Here is an 18,210-nt window from a genome sequence, read left to right on the forward strand (position 1 = left end):
CTTATCAAGTTTTATCTCAGAAATAGCTACCACTGAATGAGTGAGAAGACTATTCACTGCTAACCTTCAAACAGAGATGCTGGTATAATTGGCTTTCTGACAGGGAGGCATCATGCACACTACTTGAATTTTGTATGTGAGTCACTATATTTAAGGTTTTTCTTCAAAAAGAAATCTACAAACACAATGACAAAGTATTGTTATAATGAATTTATAACACACAAAAAAAGATTTAATAAGATTATTAATAAATTCACATATTGTGTTTTCTCTGCCTGAGCAGTTTGATATATCGTGTAGAAGTAAACTTCTAAAGTATGCTTGCTTTCCAAGAAAGAGATTGTGTGCTATTCATAGCTATATATAAGTACCATGTTTCTCAAACTAAGAATCAAGACACCTACTCTACCAAGTATGTGGTTTTGAAGTACACTTCAGCAAATCATTTGAAATCAGGTCCATCTTGAAAAACGGAAGTCATTTTAGCTATACGCAACTTCATTTTAAAATGAAGGTGGTTTCATTTAACTTCTGAGGGGAAAATATAATTATTATTACCTAATTATAGTATTATATAATAATTTTCCGTGGTAATAATTATTACCATTGTTGTTATTGTTTTTGCTACAGCTTTTTGCTATTCCGTGAAATGTTTAACCGAGTAAGTAGGTACATTTAGGTCACTTAATTATCCACTTCCTTCTCCATCCAACTGCTTCTAATTTTTATGAAAAGTTTTTCAGGAGATAGGTCAGTTTTTCCTAATTTGATCTTCTCGGCTGCTCACAAACATTATTAGATCTCTCTGTCCCACCCTCATGTTTCTCAACCTTGAAATCTGTTGGTAATATTTTTCTTTCTCTGTGTCTTTCCCAACACCATGAGATAATTTTCAAGGCCTATCAGTTTTAACTCCAGTGATAGTTTTAAAATTATTCATCATTCCTCTTGCTTAAAATGACTAAAATTTCTTTAAAATTTACTAAAAGAATTGAAGAGAAGATAACAATAAATTATTAGTTAAATATCAACAGACCATCAAAGATAGACAGAAAATCTTAAAAGCAGCCAGAAAAAAGGATACAATGCCTTTAAATGAAATTGACAATTAGATTGACAGCTGACTTCACAAAAGCATAACTGGGATTCCCAAGATAATGAAGTGATATCTTTGATATATAAAGGAAAATAATTGCCAGTTTAGAATTCTATATTCAGTGAAAATATCCTGCAAGAATAAATACAAATATTTTCTTACAGACAAAAACTGGTAATGATATTTCTCACTAAAAAGAAAATTGTAGTGCATTTTAAATATATCAAACAGTTACATTAAAAGTGGGATGGGGGTGTCCAAGAGGGAGGGCATATAGGTATACATATAGCTGATTCACTTCATTGTACAGCAGAAACTAACACAACATTGTAAAGCAATTATACTCCAATAAAAGAAAAGCTGATATACTAAAAAAAAAAAAAAAAAAGTAAATGGACTGAATGTTTCAATCAGAATGCAAAGGTTAGGGGCTTCCCCGGTGGTGCAGTGGTTGAGAGTCTGCCTGCCAAAGCAGGGGACACGGGTTCGTGTCCCAGTCTGGGAAGATCCCACATGCCGTGGAGCGGCTGGGCCCATGAGCCATGGCTGCTGAGCCTGCATGTCCGGAGCCTGTGCTCTGCAACGGGAGAGGCCACAGAAGTGAGAGGCCCACGTACCGCAAAAAAAAAAAAAAAAAAAAAAGCAAAGGTTAATGATTCAAAAAGATTCATGTACCAAAATGTTCATTGCAGCTCTATTTACAATAGCCAGGACATGGAAGCAACCTAAGTGTTCATCAACAGATGAATGGATAAAGAAGATGTGGCACATATATACAATGGAATATTTCTCAACCATAAAAAGAAATGAAATTGAGTTATTTGTAGTGAGGTGGATGGACCTAGAGTCTGTCATACAGAGTGAAGTAAGTTAGAAAGAGAAAAACAAATGCCGTATGCTAACACATATATATGGAATCTAAGAAAAAAAAAATGTCATGAAGTACCTAGGGGTAAGATGGGAATAAAGACACAGACTTACTAGAGCATGGACTTGAGGATATGGGGAAGGGTAAGGGTAAGCTGTGACAAAGTGAGAGAGTGGCATGGACATATATACACTACCAAACGTAAAATAGATAGCTAGTGGGAAGCAACCACATAGCACAGGGAGATCAGCTAGGTGGTTTGTGACCACCTAGAAGGGTGGGATAGGGAGGGTGGGAGGGAGGGAGACACAAGAGGGAAGAGATATGGGAACATATGTGTATGTATAACTGATTCACTTTGTTATAAAGAAGAAACTAGCACACCATTGTAAAGCAATTATACTCCAATAAAGATGATAAAAAAAGTTTTTTAATGCAAAGGTTATCATTTGGATTTTAAAAAAATCAAATAAGGTAAGGCATTTTTAAAACATAAAATCCTGGGACTTCCCTGGTGGTGCAGTGGTTAAGAATCCACCTGGCGATGCAGGGGACACAGGTTCGAGCCCTGGTCCAGGAAGATCCCACAAGCCATGGAGCAACTAAGCCCATGTGCCACAACTACTGAAGCCTGCACACCTAATGCCCGTGCTCCTCAACAAGAGAAGCCACCGCAATGAGAAGCCCATGCACCACAATGAAGAGAAGCCCCTGCTCGCCACAACTGGAGAAAGCCAGTGTACAGCAACGAAGACCCAACACAGCCAAAAATAAATTAATTAATTAATAAAAAAACATAAAATCCTAAAAAAGATGCAAAAATATAAATGATGCAATAGCTAACCAAAGAAAACTGATATAGTTTTGTCATTATCGGTCAAAATGAACTTTAAAGCAGAAGAGCATTGCCAGAAGTTAAGTATGTCACTGACAATGACAAAGGCTGAATAACCAGCACATGTCATTTTACATTTGCATTCATGTAATAAAATAGTCTCAGAACTATAACAGAAAAAATTGACAAAAATATTTTTTTAATATCCAAAAGTACCAGTATGACCTTAAAGGATCTGAATATCAGATTCAACTTAACTTAATTTACATATATAGAATAATACAACCAAAACTTGCAGAATACATATAACATTTACAGAAATTGGTCATGCACTAGATTATAAAGCAATTCTTAACAAATATCAAAGATTAATGTTAGGCAGACTATGTTATTTGAGAAAAATGGAATTCAATTGGAAGTCAATAATGAAAAGGTAAATAAAATTTTCCAATTAAATAGAAGTAAAATCAACAAAATTATGAAAATTAGAAAGTATTTTGGTTCGAAGGATAATGAACATGACATATTCCAAAATTTGTGGAGTGTAGGTAAAGCCATCATAAGAGAAAAATTTACAGCCTTAAAGCATACATAGCGTTCATTTTTAAAAAAAGGAAAAAGAAAATACTAAAGATAGTACATATTTATCTCCTGAGATTAAAAAAAAAAATCCCAAGGAAAGTAAATAATGATAAGACCAGAAATTAATACAATTGAAATTAAACATAGACTATAAAGGATAGAGAAACCGAAAGATGGTTCTTTGAAAAGGCAAATCAAATTGACAAATCCCTGGCATACTTAATTTCAAAATGGGGTGAAGCACAAAAACAATTGTAGGAATGAAAAAAAGTGAACATCACTACAGATATCACAGACAAAATTATAGTAATATTATAAAACATTATGTCAATACATAAACATGCAACTTAGATTAAGTGGGCGATTTTGAATAAAAATATAACTTACAAAAGTAGCTCAAGAAGAAATAGAAACCATGATAAGCATCAAATGCTTCCAACAAAAAATCACCACTTTTTCTTTGTTAGAGAGTTCTGCTAAACATTTGATAATAGATAATTTCCATAGTACACAAACTCGTCCAGCAAACAGAAAAAGAGGAATAGCTTTAATATATTTTATGAAACTGGCATAACCTTGATACCAACATGACAAGGGAAGAAAGGAAATTCAATCTCATTCATGATCACAAAGGGAAAAAATTCCCAAAGAAAATATTAGCAATCTAGGTCCCACAAAATATAAAAAGGATAATAGATTACTATCAAATTGAGTTGATCTCAGGAATTCAAGACTGATTTAATATTATAAATCAATTACTATAAGCCCTCAAATTAATAATCTAAAGGAGAAAAATATGGTTATATTAAGAAATGCAAAAATGCATGTGATAAAAAAACAACATCCTTTTACAAGTAATTGAAAAACTACTAGAAAAGTATAAAATTTTACTTCATAAAAATCTACAGCAAAATTAATACATAATGGTGTAACTCTGTAAGGATTTTTTTTTCATTACTTTATTCAACAATTCACTGAAGATGCCAGCCAATGCAGGAAGGCAATAATGAGAAACAAAAAGTAAAAGGCATGGAAAAGAAGAAAACAAAACTCTCCACATTTGCAGCTTTTTGATTGTGTACATGAAAAATCCAAAAGAGTCTGCAGATAAATTATTGGATAATTATTGAGATCATTTATATGGTATCAATAAATATGAATTTTCTAGGACTAAAGCTCAAAAAAACATGCAAGACATTTCTGGAGAAAATTATCACCCTTAGCTAATGATGTAGATTGGACATTATGTGACCACAAATGGTCACTCATTCACGCCTTTTACCTGATGCCCCCAAATCAGGTGTCTCCTGCTTTGCTATCTCGATGTTTTACTGCCTTTGTTCTCTGGCATCCTCATCCACACAGTAAAATTTCCTTGAATTCTAATTATGTACCAGTAACTACCAGCAATGGAGATGTGACGATAATTTCACCGACTCCTTCTGGTTTATTTTGTGCTCCAACATATAGTGATATTATTGGTTTTTTCATAGTTATAATGGCTTTGTAGCCTTTGAGATTTGAGGTAATATACTATTCATTTTGACTGAAAAACAAAGAGCTAGAGCATGCCTACAGGTAAGCATTGTACAGAAAATTAATTACAAGGCTTTCAATGAAGCTGTAACAAATGTCCATAAAAATCGGTTGCCTCACTATTCTCTTAATATTAATCTTAATATTAAAATAATAAGTTTGAGTAGCACAAACTGAGCTCCTCACCTATAGATTCCCATAAACCAGGTTGGAAGTCTCTGAAAGTCTTATCTACAAGATTAATTTACCTTTTGATGCATCCAAGATGTGGAGCTCAATCTCAGACACACATCCAGGGTATTACCCAGGACAGACACTACCTGAAAATATGCATGCAATCTTTGAACCCTTTTCTGAGTTTCTAAAAATTATTACAACTTCATCATCTAGCTCTTTTTGTTCTTTTTAAAGACAGCCTGCTCTGCTGTGTCTTTCCCCTTGAATGATACTAAAACTTGCTTCTTTCCCCCCCCACCCTTCTCCTCTCCTGCTTCCTCTCCAAATCTGCTCCTGTTTGTAACTCCTTTATTGTGGGTGTGGTCCTCTCCATCAGCCATGCGGGTAGTTGAACCAAACTCACCCACCTACCTCTCTGCTGCCTTGTCCGCCAGGAGACACTACCAGGAATCCAGGTTGGTTGTGGGGTGTGGTGTCCAGGAGGACATACAGCCAAGTCATGACCAGGGCGTCTTCTCTCATGCCAGCATTCCATCTGCCCCCTGGGTTCCCAAACCTCAGATTTTGACGGTGACTTTGCAGGCTTCCTGGTTCATGGTGCCAAACTGCAAATTGTGCTGTGCACCTGACCTCTTTTTTAACATCAAATTTTACCCTTTCTGTGTCCCATCCCTTTGGGGTCCTGCTACGCTCTTCTAGTTTAAATGACTGACTCCAAGTCATTAGTAGGGACTCCATCATCAAGATTAGGCAGGTGGTGGATATTTTTAGTTAGACAGTTTTCCTCATTCCTCCATTCACAAAAGGAGGATGTTTTTCTATTTCATTTTCAGGGAGGTCTAGGCCTGGTAGTGTTTGGTGATGCTTCTCTATGATTCAAGTCCCCCTCTTCCCTCAAGAGGACCATTCATCCAGTCTGGTGCAGCAGCACATCTCCTGCAAACCTTCACCGTTGTCTGCATTGCTCTTCTCTGGACCCCAGGGTCCCCATGAAATGGGAGCACCCTGAAAAAACACAGTTCTTAAGAAAATTAGCATGTGGCAAAAGCAAGTGGCACCATGTGAAGACATCAGGCCTCGGGGAAAGAGTACAGACTGGGGTCAGGTTCATCTAGGCTTGGATCCCAAATTAAGCCACTTAACTGTGTAACTCTGAGCAAACTCCAAACCTCTTTGTCTCAGTCTTCTTATGAATACAATAGGGTAATAGCACTTCCCCTACTCTGAAAATATGAAGTGACAAATGTAAAGGTCCTGTCACAACAACTGAGATAGAGTGGGTGCTCAGCCAAGTGTACCTATTAATATTGACTGAGATTTTCTCCCTTCATTAATAGCAAACCTTGTACAGTAAAGTAAATAATATTAGTCCCATTTAACAGATGAGAAAACTGAGGCTCAGAGATATTAAGTAACTTTCCCAAGATAAAGCTAGTAAAGTGACAGTTGAGACCCAAATTCAAGTCTTCCAACTTCCAGCACATAGTAGTATTTTCACTACATCACATGTCATAAGGATATTTTTTTTAATTTTGACATATATATTTATATTAATCACAAATCTTCTCATATGGCATATTGTTTAGTGTGTGGTTGTTGTTATATGTTTCTTCATTCTATTGGTTTCAAAGCTTGCAATTATAATTTACATGAATTTTTTCTTGATAAAAAAATGACAGTTCCACTTATGGTTTATACACATTATTTCTAGCTAAATGTTAATTTTACTAACATTTGTATTTCAGGACTATAGACTCTCACAGACAAAATCATAGAGATAGAATAAAAAGATCATGTTCATATTTATCTGACAATTGGGGATAAATCACTAAAATTTTTGTGGTGCCATTTATTGATCCTATCATATTATTGAGTGCTGATTAATTGGCAGACATGGTACTAAGTATTTTGTAGGGTTCCATAGTGACTCAGATGTATAAATCCTAATATGCTTACCACATGTCCGAGAGCAGGAATGACCCGGGAAATGTTATCCCCCCTGCCCCTTTTAAAGGAATGTTATTCAACCGCATTCTAACACATGAGATGTTTCCTACAGGCTTTGGATATTTTAAAAGATAATCTAATATACTCAAAAAAGACCTCAGTAAAAAATTCTTCAAACTATTAAGATAATTTCAGAAAGATGAAGCCATTAGCATTGGCTGTCCTTACCCATTAGGAGAGCAGGAGCTACTCCTTTTGAGGTGATCGGTATTTTGGCGTGACGATGCTGTTTTAAACTGTGCAGGTAATGCCATCCAGCAGCTTCCAGGGTCTTCTGCTCCTGTACTAAGTAAAATCTCATTATCCAGAATCAGCACTTGCTCCATAGGACTGTCGAAGTTTAATTTCATTTGGCCAGTTATTTATACAGACAACCATGAAGCCATTCAACAGCCTTATCCCCCAGAGATATAAGGAAAACAGATGTAGGCTCATATACAGTAGACCATGATAAAGGACTCTTCAGCATAAAAGCTTTGCCATGGAGGTTACCTTTGGTTAAAGGCAGCATTTGCTTGTTTTGTTGTTTTATTACTTCTAACAGTGACATTAATCCATTTTCGCTGTAGTAGCTTTGGTGGGACCCATGAGAACTCATCACTAAAATGGTAACCTATATGTTAAGATGGCAAATTTCATTTGATTTTGAAGGAAAAAAATTATTTAATAATTGGAGAAATTCCTTATGACTGTAAGTATAATAGATTTTGCATTTCCAATATTTTTCATAAGTACTAGATTTTCAGAGCTTACAGAGATCACACATTTTAAAATAAAGAATACTTTTGAGTCACACACAAACACGTGTAAAGAATGTAAAGAATTTAGAAAATGTAGAAAAGAACAAGAAAGAAAATGTTACAAGTAATCCCTTTACCCAAAAATAAGTTCTGTTAACATTTTCATATGTTTCTATGTGTATGAAACTATGTATACATTTGTTTTAATTAGCTCATTGATTTAACAAACATTTACTGAGCTCCTACTATATGCCAGGTATTATGTGTGGCCTGAGAATGCCTCATGAAAAACCAAGAAAGATTCCCATATTTTTGGAGTTTATACCCAGCAGGTAATAAACTTGCGGGGGAGGGCAGGGAGGAGAGACCCACAATAAATAATAAACGTAGTAAATAAATACATCCTATAGAATGTTAGAAGATGATATTGATAATGAGAAAAATAAGGCAGGGTAGGAGAGATGGAAAAGCCAGGGGGTGGGGGGCCTGGGTGACAACAGGATGGTCAGTAAAAGCCGCATTGAGAAGGGGCATTTGGGAAAGACCTGAGGGAGGTAATATGAAGGGATTTTGCAGACAAAGAGCAGAGGGGCAGCTAGGGAAGGCACTAAGACAGCAGTGTGCCTGTACTGTTCTAGGACGAGCAAGAAGGCCAGTGTAGCCAGAGTGGAGAGAGGCAGGAAGAGTGTGAATGGCACAAGGTCCCAGAGGTCACGGGATTTCAAGCATATAGGGCCTTGTAGTCCATGGCAACGACTTAACAATTTTACTCGAAGTGAAATGCAAACCCATGGCAAGGTTTTAAGCATAGAAATGACCTGATTAATCTTACATTTTAAAAGGATGCCACCTATGTCAGTAGTCATATTGTATAACATTTTGTGTTCAACTGTATTCATTCAACAGGGGAGTATTTTCCCAAGTCATTTTGTATTTATGGGGAAGAGGCATCATCTTAATATCTGCATACTAATTCCATCAATGTACCTATTAGTGAGTGTATTATTTATTTTCAGTTTTTCTCTACTCGTGATATTGAGTTGAACATCCGGTACGTGAGTCTTTATCTCAGTGTCTGTTCTTTAGAATAGATTCTTGTAAGGGGCGGTACTGAGTAACATGTATGGATAAGAGTTGTGAAACATATGTCCAGATTGTTTTTCAAAAAAGCCACATACATTTATACCCTCAGAAGCAACATGTAAAATATGACACATTATCTTGATTGACAGAATAGTATGCCAGTTTTCCTAACTTAGGAGACCAACAAAACTCATTCATTCACTTATTTATCAACAAAGACTTCTTAAAACCTATACTGTACAACAATCACTAGACACATCAGAATGACACAGACCCATATTTTTCACACACAGCTACATTTCTTATCTTTCTTCTTTCACTCCTTTTTTCTTCATTAACCCACTTTCATATAACTGACTTTGAATGTAAATGACCAACATGCATGGCTCAAGCCAGGATACATCCCTTTTCCTCCCTCTCCTAATTTCTTATATCAGTTCCTCAATGTGATTTTTGATGACACCTGAAGCAGAGGCTTCACAGAAGCCTAACTCCCAGCATCTCGGAAGAAAGGGTTTGCCAAGCAAATGAAGGGGGCAAACAGAAACACAGAGGAAAATATATATTAAATGCTTTAGAAAAATCATTCTTATGTATTTATTAGTCTTATTAAATTTTTTCAATTAAAGTAGCATTTAAGCAATACAACTTCTTTCCTCAAGAAACACTTTCAATTCAAATTTTCACTGAAGTCAGACTAGTCCTCTGTAAGCTTTGGGGCTTTGCTTCAATGATCTGAATATTTCCCCATGTTGACAAACATAAGACTGTGTGCCTGAACAGGCCATATATTTGTACAGCTTTAGACTAATTAAATGAATTTTATGTTCTCTTGGATTTAAAAAAGTTTCATCATTCTTTTTTATAACCTCATGGTAATAATCAAGAGTCAGCATAAATATATATATATATATATTTTAGAAACTCAGAACGGAGAACAGAAAAATGTCACTATAACAAGTATTCATGCATTTATTCAAAAGGCCTGCATGTATTATGTTTAATTTACTATCAAAATGTACTTAAAATCTAATAAGGAGACTCTTAAGAGTAAGTAAATTTACAGGGCTTAACATGGTATCATTTCTCAATTTAATATTGAGTGCTTTCCCTATGCCAACACTATGCTACTGCTTTACAAGGATAACCCCATTTAACTACCAGAAGAGTTCCATGACACAGCTTGTATTATAATCTGCATCTTACAGATGAGGAAACGAATGTTTAGAGAGGTTTAAGTCACATGTCTAATTTCATTCAGCTAACAAGTGGTAAAAATAGAAGCTTGAACCTAGGTTTCTCAAATACCAAAGCACTAGGATTTGGCTACATTGGGACTCATTTAGAGGTCATGGTCATAGAAGCAAAGGATTAGAAGGAAAATTAGAAGTTACAATGGAAAATAACATGGTGTAGAGATAAGAGAAGAAGGGCAAGTCTCAGATCACTTATTTACCAGTGATATAAACTTGGATTACATTTACCTCTAATCCTTGATTTCCCATCTATAAAACGGATATAATTAAAAGACTGTAAAACACTCCATAGATGCTAAGCACCTGCTATGCATTAAATGATAGTAATATGCTCAGAAGTAATATAGAGAAGATTGTATAACAGAATGAGGCGCTTGCCCAGGTGGTTTGGTGGAAGTACAGAAATTAGCTGGGAGTGGAGGTGGTTACTGTAACATATATTATTAATGTATCTGAACTAAAATCTAGATGCAGCAGAATGCAGTGACATATATGATGTGTTTTTTTTGGGGGGGGGTTGTTTTTTTTTTTTTTGCAGTACGTGGGCCTCTCACTGCTATGGTCTCTCCCGTTGCGGAGCACAGGCTCCAGCTGCACAGGCTCAGCGGCTATGGCTCAGGGGCCCAGCCACTCCTCGGCATGTGGGATCTTCCCGGACCAGGGCACAAACCCGTGTCCCCTGCATCGGCAGGCGGACTCTCAACCACTGCACCACCAGGGAAGCCCCATATGATGTGTTTTGACCCTCCAAACAAATATCACCTAAATCATTTTTTTAGAAATAAAGCACTTTGGGATAAATATATCAATAGTGAGCATCTAATGGTCTTCATGTATAAATGCATGTTCATGCAACACTAACTTAGCAACACTTTTTGTCTGACATTAAAATAATATTTTTGCACACACCATTTGTAGGGCATATGTTTTCAAAAGTCTCCCCCTAGTCCTCATTAACAGAAGGGGGAGAAAAAAGCTAAGCTATCTTGTTCTTTCTCTTGATCCTCTTTTCTGAACAAGGAGTTATATTTCAAAATTATTTCTTGGACGTCTTGGTGAAGGCTGAGATTGTGAAACCACCTTTTAAGGTACAAAAATAAACTCCTAAGGTAGTGATTAAATTCTTGAGGCCATTATTTGTTGTCATCTATTTACTCAGAGATAATATATGAATTTGCAAAGCATAGTATTCTGATCCACAGAATATTATTCAGTTGAGCCACTTGTTTTATGATTAATAATAAATGATCTGTGTATACTCTTTTTATTGTCATTTTTTTAATACTACCTCACAAAAAGTACACAAACTCAGGTCTGCAACATTTTCACTGATCTGAGGACAAAAAATTATAGTGAAGTTTGTCAACCCTCTTTTCTTAAAAAGAAATATTCTTCATTCTTAGATAATGTATCATAGTGTCATTACATTGTTTAAATGTCCCTTCTTTGAAGAATGAATGTGAGAGAGAGGTAATAAAGGATTTTCTTTAAAGGTCCTTATTTGGGAAAGTGAAAGCTTGGCTGTGGGCTTCTCTGGTGGCGCAGTGGTTGAGAGTCTGCCTGCCGATGCAGGGGACACGGGTTCGTGCCCCGGTCCGGGAAGATCCCACATGCCGTGGAGCGGCTGGGCCCATGAGCCACGGCTGTTGAGCCTGCGCGTCTGGAACCTGTGCTCCACAACGGGAGAGGCCATAGCAGTGAGAGGCCCGTGTACCGCAAAAAAAAAAAAAAAAAACGTGGTTGCTTTACAATATTATTGTTGTTCACCATTCTACAGTTCTTTGGTCACCTTTAAAAATTAAAACAGGGCATAACGATGGTTTTTAAATATTTTCAGGGTTGAATAGTCATTTCTTGTAATACTTTTAGTAAAATCCTACAAAATTAATGAGGAGTTTGTAGGTCTGCTAGTCGCTGATAAGCTGGTGACATATTTAATTCTCATGGATGACATGATGAGAAAGCCATGCTCTGATGTCTCCAACCCAGAAAAGAAAAACATGAGTACAGAAGGAAAAAAATGTGAATTTCTTACCAGAGATGGAACAGAAGATTACACAGTGTAGAAGAAAAATCTTGCACCAGACACTTGTTAGAAATGCAAGACATTTTATTTGAGCTACTGCATAGGGGAGAGAGATAATTCTTTATAGAACTGAGCTCAGCTCCAAATACAATGGGGACAATTGGGGATTTATAACCATTGGGCAGGGTGAGGGGTTCAGTGGATAGAAAATTACTAAGAGGAGATATCAAGGGGAGGGGGATCCTTGCTAAAATGGCCTGACAGGATTCTTGCTAGAGTCTGACCAAGGACTTAGATATTAAGGGTGAAGGACGAGGAACTTGAGTAGATATAAAGGGTGGGAGAATTTTACTAAACTGACTTAGCAGGATTCTTTGCTAAAACTGGGCTCAGCAGACCAAGGTCAAAATCTAGTTGAAAAGGTTCAGAGTAACTTGACTAAAGTTTGGTCAAGGAGGGAGTGTTTGTCAATAGATTGGTCAGAAGATGAAGGTAAAAGAAACTAACATATCATGTGATTTTTAATATAAATCACTTTTAGTTAAATTTATTTAAATTTAAAAAACAAGACAAAAAACAGTTCACCTATTTCTCCCACCTACCTCTCCCTCTTGTTTTATAGATAAAGATATAGATATAGATATATAGATATGGATATACACACACATAAGTATATGTTTTTAGATTCCACATATAAGAGAGATTGTACAGTATTTGTCTTTCTTTGTCTCACTTATTTCACCTAGCATAATGCCCTCAAGGTCCAGCCATGTTGTTGCAAATGGCAAGATTTCATTCATTTCTATGGTTGAATGATATTCCAGTGTGTGTGTGTGTGTGTGTGTGTGTGTGTGTGTGTGTGTGTGTATCCACCTATCCATTGATGGACATTTAGGATGTTTCTATATCTTATCTATTGTAAATAATGCTGCAATGAACATGGGGTGCATATATCTTTTCAAATGAGTGGTTTTGGTTTCTTTGGAGAAATACCCAGAAGTGGAATTGCTGGATTGTATGATAGTTGTATTTTTAATTTTTGAGGAGCCACCAAACTGTTTTCCATAGTGGCTGCACCAATTTACATCCCACCAACAGTGCACAAGGATTCCCTTTTCTCCACATCCTCTCCAACACTTGTTATTTTGTCTTTTTACTAATACTCTTTCTAACAGGCATGAGGTTATAGCTCATCGTTGTTTCGATTTGCATTTCCCTGATGATTAATGATGTAGCGCATCTTTTCATATACCATCTTTTCATTGGCCATCAGTATTCAGATCTTCTGCCCACTTTTTAATTGTGTTGTTCAGTTTCTTACTATTGAGTTGTAGGAGTTCTTTGCATATTTAGGATATTAGTCCCTTATCAGATATATGATTTGCAAATATTTTCTCCCATTCAGTAGTGTGTCTTTCCATTCTGTTGATGGTTTCCTTTGCTGTGCAGAATCATTTTAGTTTGACGCAGTCCCATTTCTTTGTTTTTGCTTTTGTTTTTGGTGTCAGATTTTAAAAATTATCTGTGAGCTTTCTGCCTATATTTTCTTCTAGGATTTTTATGGTTTCAGGTCTTATGTTCAAGCCTTTAATGTACTTTGAGTTAGTTTTTGTGTATGGTTGTGGTCCAGTTTCATTCTTTTGCATATGGCTGCTCAATTTTCCCAACACCATTTACTGAAGAGACTGTCTTTTCCCCATTGTATATTCTTGGCTCCTTTGTCATAAATTAATTGACCCTGTATGTGTGCATTTATTTCTGACTCTCTATTCTATTCCAATGATTTATGTGTCTGTTTTTATGCCAGTATCACACTATTTTATAGGTTTGTAATATAGTTTGAAATCAGGGAGTGTGATGCCTCCAGCTTCATTCTTCTTTCTCAAGATTCTTATGGGTTTTCAGAGTTTTTTATGTTTCCAAAAACAAATCAGTTTTTGAAAGACTAACCTAAGCCCCTGAGCTTCATCTAACAAGTTAATCCCTTTAGCTGAGGGTAAAAGAAGGACATTCACTTTAGCAAATTTTCATTTTGAACCACACAAATGTGTATTTTAAAATCCTCTAAATTCTAGGTTGTGGCACATTGTTAAACTGGCTTTAACAAGAGCAACTTGATTCTTTGCTCAAAATTCCTTCTGATAGATGTGAGCTTTTTTCCCCCAAGTGTCGCAATTAGAGGATTTAGTATTAAAGCTCAAGAGTGGATATCCTTAACAGAACTGAGACAATCAAACCAATTACTATATTTCACTGAAATCATTCTTTAAATGGGGAAGAAGATAAGAAATCTTACCTCTTAGAATCTTAAGATTGTCTAACTTTCACTGTGTTTACTAGACTCTCGCAACAATAGCAGCAGGATCCCTTTTCATTAGAATTATCCTGGGAAATACTTTAGCTTATCTTCTCAGATGTGGCTTATCTCACCATATGTCACCACTGCAGAAAATTAAGCATTGAATTCAAACACTCTTTTGTGCATAACTTTTGAGGTCAAACAGGATGCTCAAAAAGATAAGAAAAAAACAACATTAATAAATACTAATTGAGCATCCATCACTGCCTAGCACTGTCCTAGGTTGTAAGGGGTCCCTAATCTTTCAGTATTTACAGCCTAAAGGGGGATACAGACAAACATTTCATAATTATATATCATTTTGACAAATGCTATAACAGGATAAGGTTCAGGGTGCTGTTGGAACACACAAGAAGAGTGTTGATCTCTTTTCTTGGGTTGGGTTGAGTGTTGGGAAGTGGGTGGGAAGAGGTGAGAGTGTATGTGTGTGTTTGTGCATTGGACAATGGAGGTTGGAGAGGAGTAGTGGCCTCTTTGGCAGAAAGAGGGAAGGGAGAAAGTGCAAGAAGTGATTTATAGACTGAGACCCAAAGGATAGAGAAGGAATTATCCAGGAGGAAGAAAGGGGACTGAGAAGGGTGTTTCTAAAAGAAGTAACATCATGTGCAATGGCTCAAGGGCAAAAAAAGAATGTATATTTAACTTAATACATTAGATAAATGTTTCTCAAGCTTTAATGAGAATACAAATCACCTAAGTTTAATGTCAAAATACAGATCTTATTCAGTAGTTCTAGGACAGGACCTGAGCTCCTGGGTATCTAACAAGCTTCCAAGAGATATCAGTGCTGCTGGTTCATAGACCAAACTTTGAGTAGCAGCATATAAACAACTCAGTTTCCAGTAACTGGACACTTCACTCTCTGGTGAAATAACTGAATATTCCTTAAGCTATTTTCTGATGGTGACCTACCTATTCACACTGCATGAATCATTAATGATTGCAGTGTGGTGACAGCTCAGGACTCGGGCAATTCATATATAACTTTGCTCTGCAAAGGAGTCTGCTTCTCTTCCTATAATATTTTTAAAGTCACTACTTTAAATTCTGCTTTTGTACCTTCTTTCCTACCTTCATCTTCCTCCTCATTGAAATGTATTTAGCAGTTTCAGCATGAAACCAGTCTGAAAGGATGTGCTTAATAAATACTGTCAACACTTGTCAAAATCAAATGAAAATGTCCCAGGAAAGTATTTGCAACCATACCCATTAGGAGCAAGTTATAAGGCTGTACTGTATCTTGACAGTAATTCTTTTAATATCAGTTTGAACTCATTTTAATAAATGCATGAGTTTCATGTTCTTGCCATCTCTGCCTCATCCTGTAGAATCAAATGTTCTGCTTCCCTAGAGACAACATTTTTGCAAATACTCTAAAAATTCCATTTCCATTCCAAAGACATGGGAACAGATTGGGCTGTGTTGTAGCCACCTACTGGAAATTTACATCCATGTCACATGATTTAAAAGATATGCCTCTCTAGGGGCCTCCCTGGAGGCGCAGTGGTTGAGAGTCCGCCTGCCGATGCAGGGGACATGGGTTCATGCCCCAGTCTGGGAAGATCCCACATGCTGCGGAGCAGCTGGTCCCGTGAGCCATGGCCGCTGAGCCTGCGCGTCCGGAGCCTGTGCTCTGCAACGGGAGGGGCCTGCGTATCGCAAAAAGAAAAAAAAAAAAAAAAGAAAGGATATGCCTCTCTAGATATATTTTGGATATAGGTGTCAATAAATTGATTCATAACGTTTCAGGAGAGTGAAAGATGCATTGGCTTTGGTGCAAGGAGTTGCCTCACAGTTATTGTGAAGTAACGCACAGATTTTAGTCCCACTATGTGACTCTATTGCCTCATTTAATTCTTATAACAATAAACAAATATATATATATATATATATATATATATATATATATATATATATATATATATATATATATTTTAATGCTATACATGCTTAGCCTTAGAACAAATGAAGTGAGCCTTACAGGCAAGCAACAGTTTCAAATTTCCTTCCTCACCTTCATCTCCGACCAGGATCTCACAATCATCTTAGAGGCAGAAGGGCTTTCAGGATACATGTGGGTAGACTTGTCATTTCTTCTTTCCACTAGACTAGCTCAGCAGTTAAACTTTTATGTGCATAATAATTACTATAGCACCCATGGCTACTTGCAGTCATATACAGTGTGCTTCATGGGAAAACAAGGAACTTCCATGGGTTATCTTTTACTTTTCCCGATGTTCCCATTACTCCCTGATTTTGGACCTACTCTCCCTAAGTTAGATGTGATCCCCCTTTAGAATGATCACAGATTGTTGAAGCTCTGTTTCTACTCTGTTTTATATCAGGTTTGTCTCCACCTTACTTCTCAGTCTGCCTACTTCCCACTCACAGAACCAATAACCCTGCAAAGAGACATGGGAGGTGTCCTAACACTGAACCTAAGTCCTTTGGTGGCCTGTATGGAAGTGATACACCAGCTCACCAGAGCTGCCTAAGGGACACAGTAGCAAACAGGACATGTAGCTTTGTAGACTCTTCAGCCTGAACTCCTGCACACGAAGCTTTGGCTCCTAGAAGAAATAACATACAATTTCTCTGACTTATGGGCCAAGTTATTACAGCCAAAAGTTAGCTGGGTCTGTGATCCTGTCTTCCATGTGAAAAGGATTTGGGACCTCACCTGTTTGGTGTTTGTGTAAAAGCCAAACTGTCCTGTGACCAAGAAAGCATTCAGAGGGACATCTGCAGTTGCATTTGAGGGAGAATCACACTTAATAGTGTAAAAAGCTATAACCCCACACGTGGGAAGCCTGTAAAAATATGGCTGAAAACTCAGGCTCTCTATGATACTTTGAAAGTGATGTCCATAGCTAACAGGGACCACAGACTTTACTCCAAACATGTCATCTATAAAAGAAGAGACAGACCCTGAAAAGCTAGGCAGTATCCTGGCTAAGAAGTTATAGCCAGTATCTGGAGCCAGTTAGTTTTTCATCCTTTCCCCCTCCCTCCCTCCCCTCGCTTTCCTTCCTTTCTTTCCTTCCTTCCTTCCTTTTGCAACCTTTCCCCAGTTCATCAAAAATAACATGGGTGCTATCTTTTCATTTAAATTATACTAATTCTATTCCTCAAGGTGGCAATTTCTCAGAAAATAATACATAAAGTTTAAAATAAAGCAGATTTTACTTGAATTATTCTTTGAAATTTTTACCCAAATTTCTGATCTGTTACATAGCACCATCAGCAGTCATGTAAAAATGTTATTCATAGTAATTAATAATAGAAATACAAACAGACTACATACATGCAATATTTGACTTATGGTTAATTGCAATGCAGTGAAAGTTGACTAATTCAGAACTTAAAGCATGAGGGTTATATGTTATTCAGAAATACATTGTTTATTTAACTGATTTTCTATTGTGCTTCTCTTAAGAAAAAAATTCTATATTTTGGGTTGATAATTACATAAGGAATCATTAGACAGTATTCCAAAAAATGTATTTTAATGAATTGTACCTGTTTTATGTGGCAAACAACCATGAAAATAAAATGTGTAGACTTGAGATAACAGCACGTTTTTTTAAACCCAAATTTGCATATTTTCAGAAGAAAAATATTTAGCCTAATGTAAATACAAAAAAA

At 36.5% G+C, this 18,210-nt stretch overlaps 1 protein-coding gene across 3 annotated transcripts in view; it reads left to right on the top strand.

Annotated features, from left to right (window-relative positions):
* Nucleotides 1-18,210, top strand: part of SPHKAP (SPHK1 interactor, AKAP domain containing) — a gene marked incomplete at both ends in the record, with an annotated part of 140,133 nt that overhangs the window by 16,738 nt on the left and 105,185 nt on the right. The window contains one exon of one of the 3 annotated variants that reach the window (XM_079710543.1): nt 5,471-5,549. The exons of the other annotated variants lie outside the window; for them this stretch is intronic. Coding sequence (XP_079566669.1) covers nt 5,471-5,549 — 79 coding nt within the window. The remainder of the gene's footprint in view (nt 1-5,470; nt 5,550-18,210) is intronic. 3 annotated transcript variants of the gene reach the window in all.

The sequence above is a fragment of the Hyperoodon ampullatus genome (assembly GCF_949752795.1).
Source record: "Hyperoodon ampullatus genome assembly, chromosome: 8".
Lineage (NCBI taxonomy): Eukaryota > Metazoa > Chordata > Mammalia > Artiodactyla > Ziphiidae > Hyperoodon > Hyperoodon ampullatus.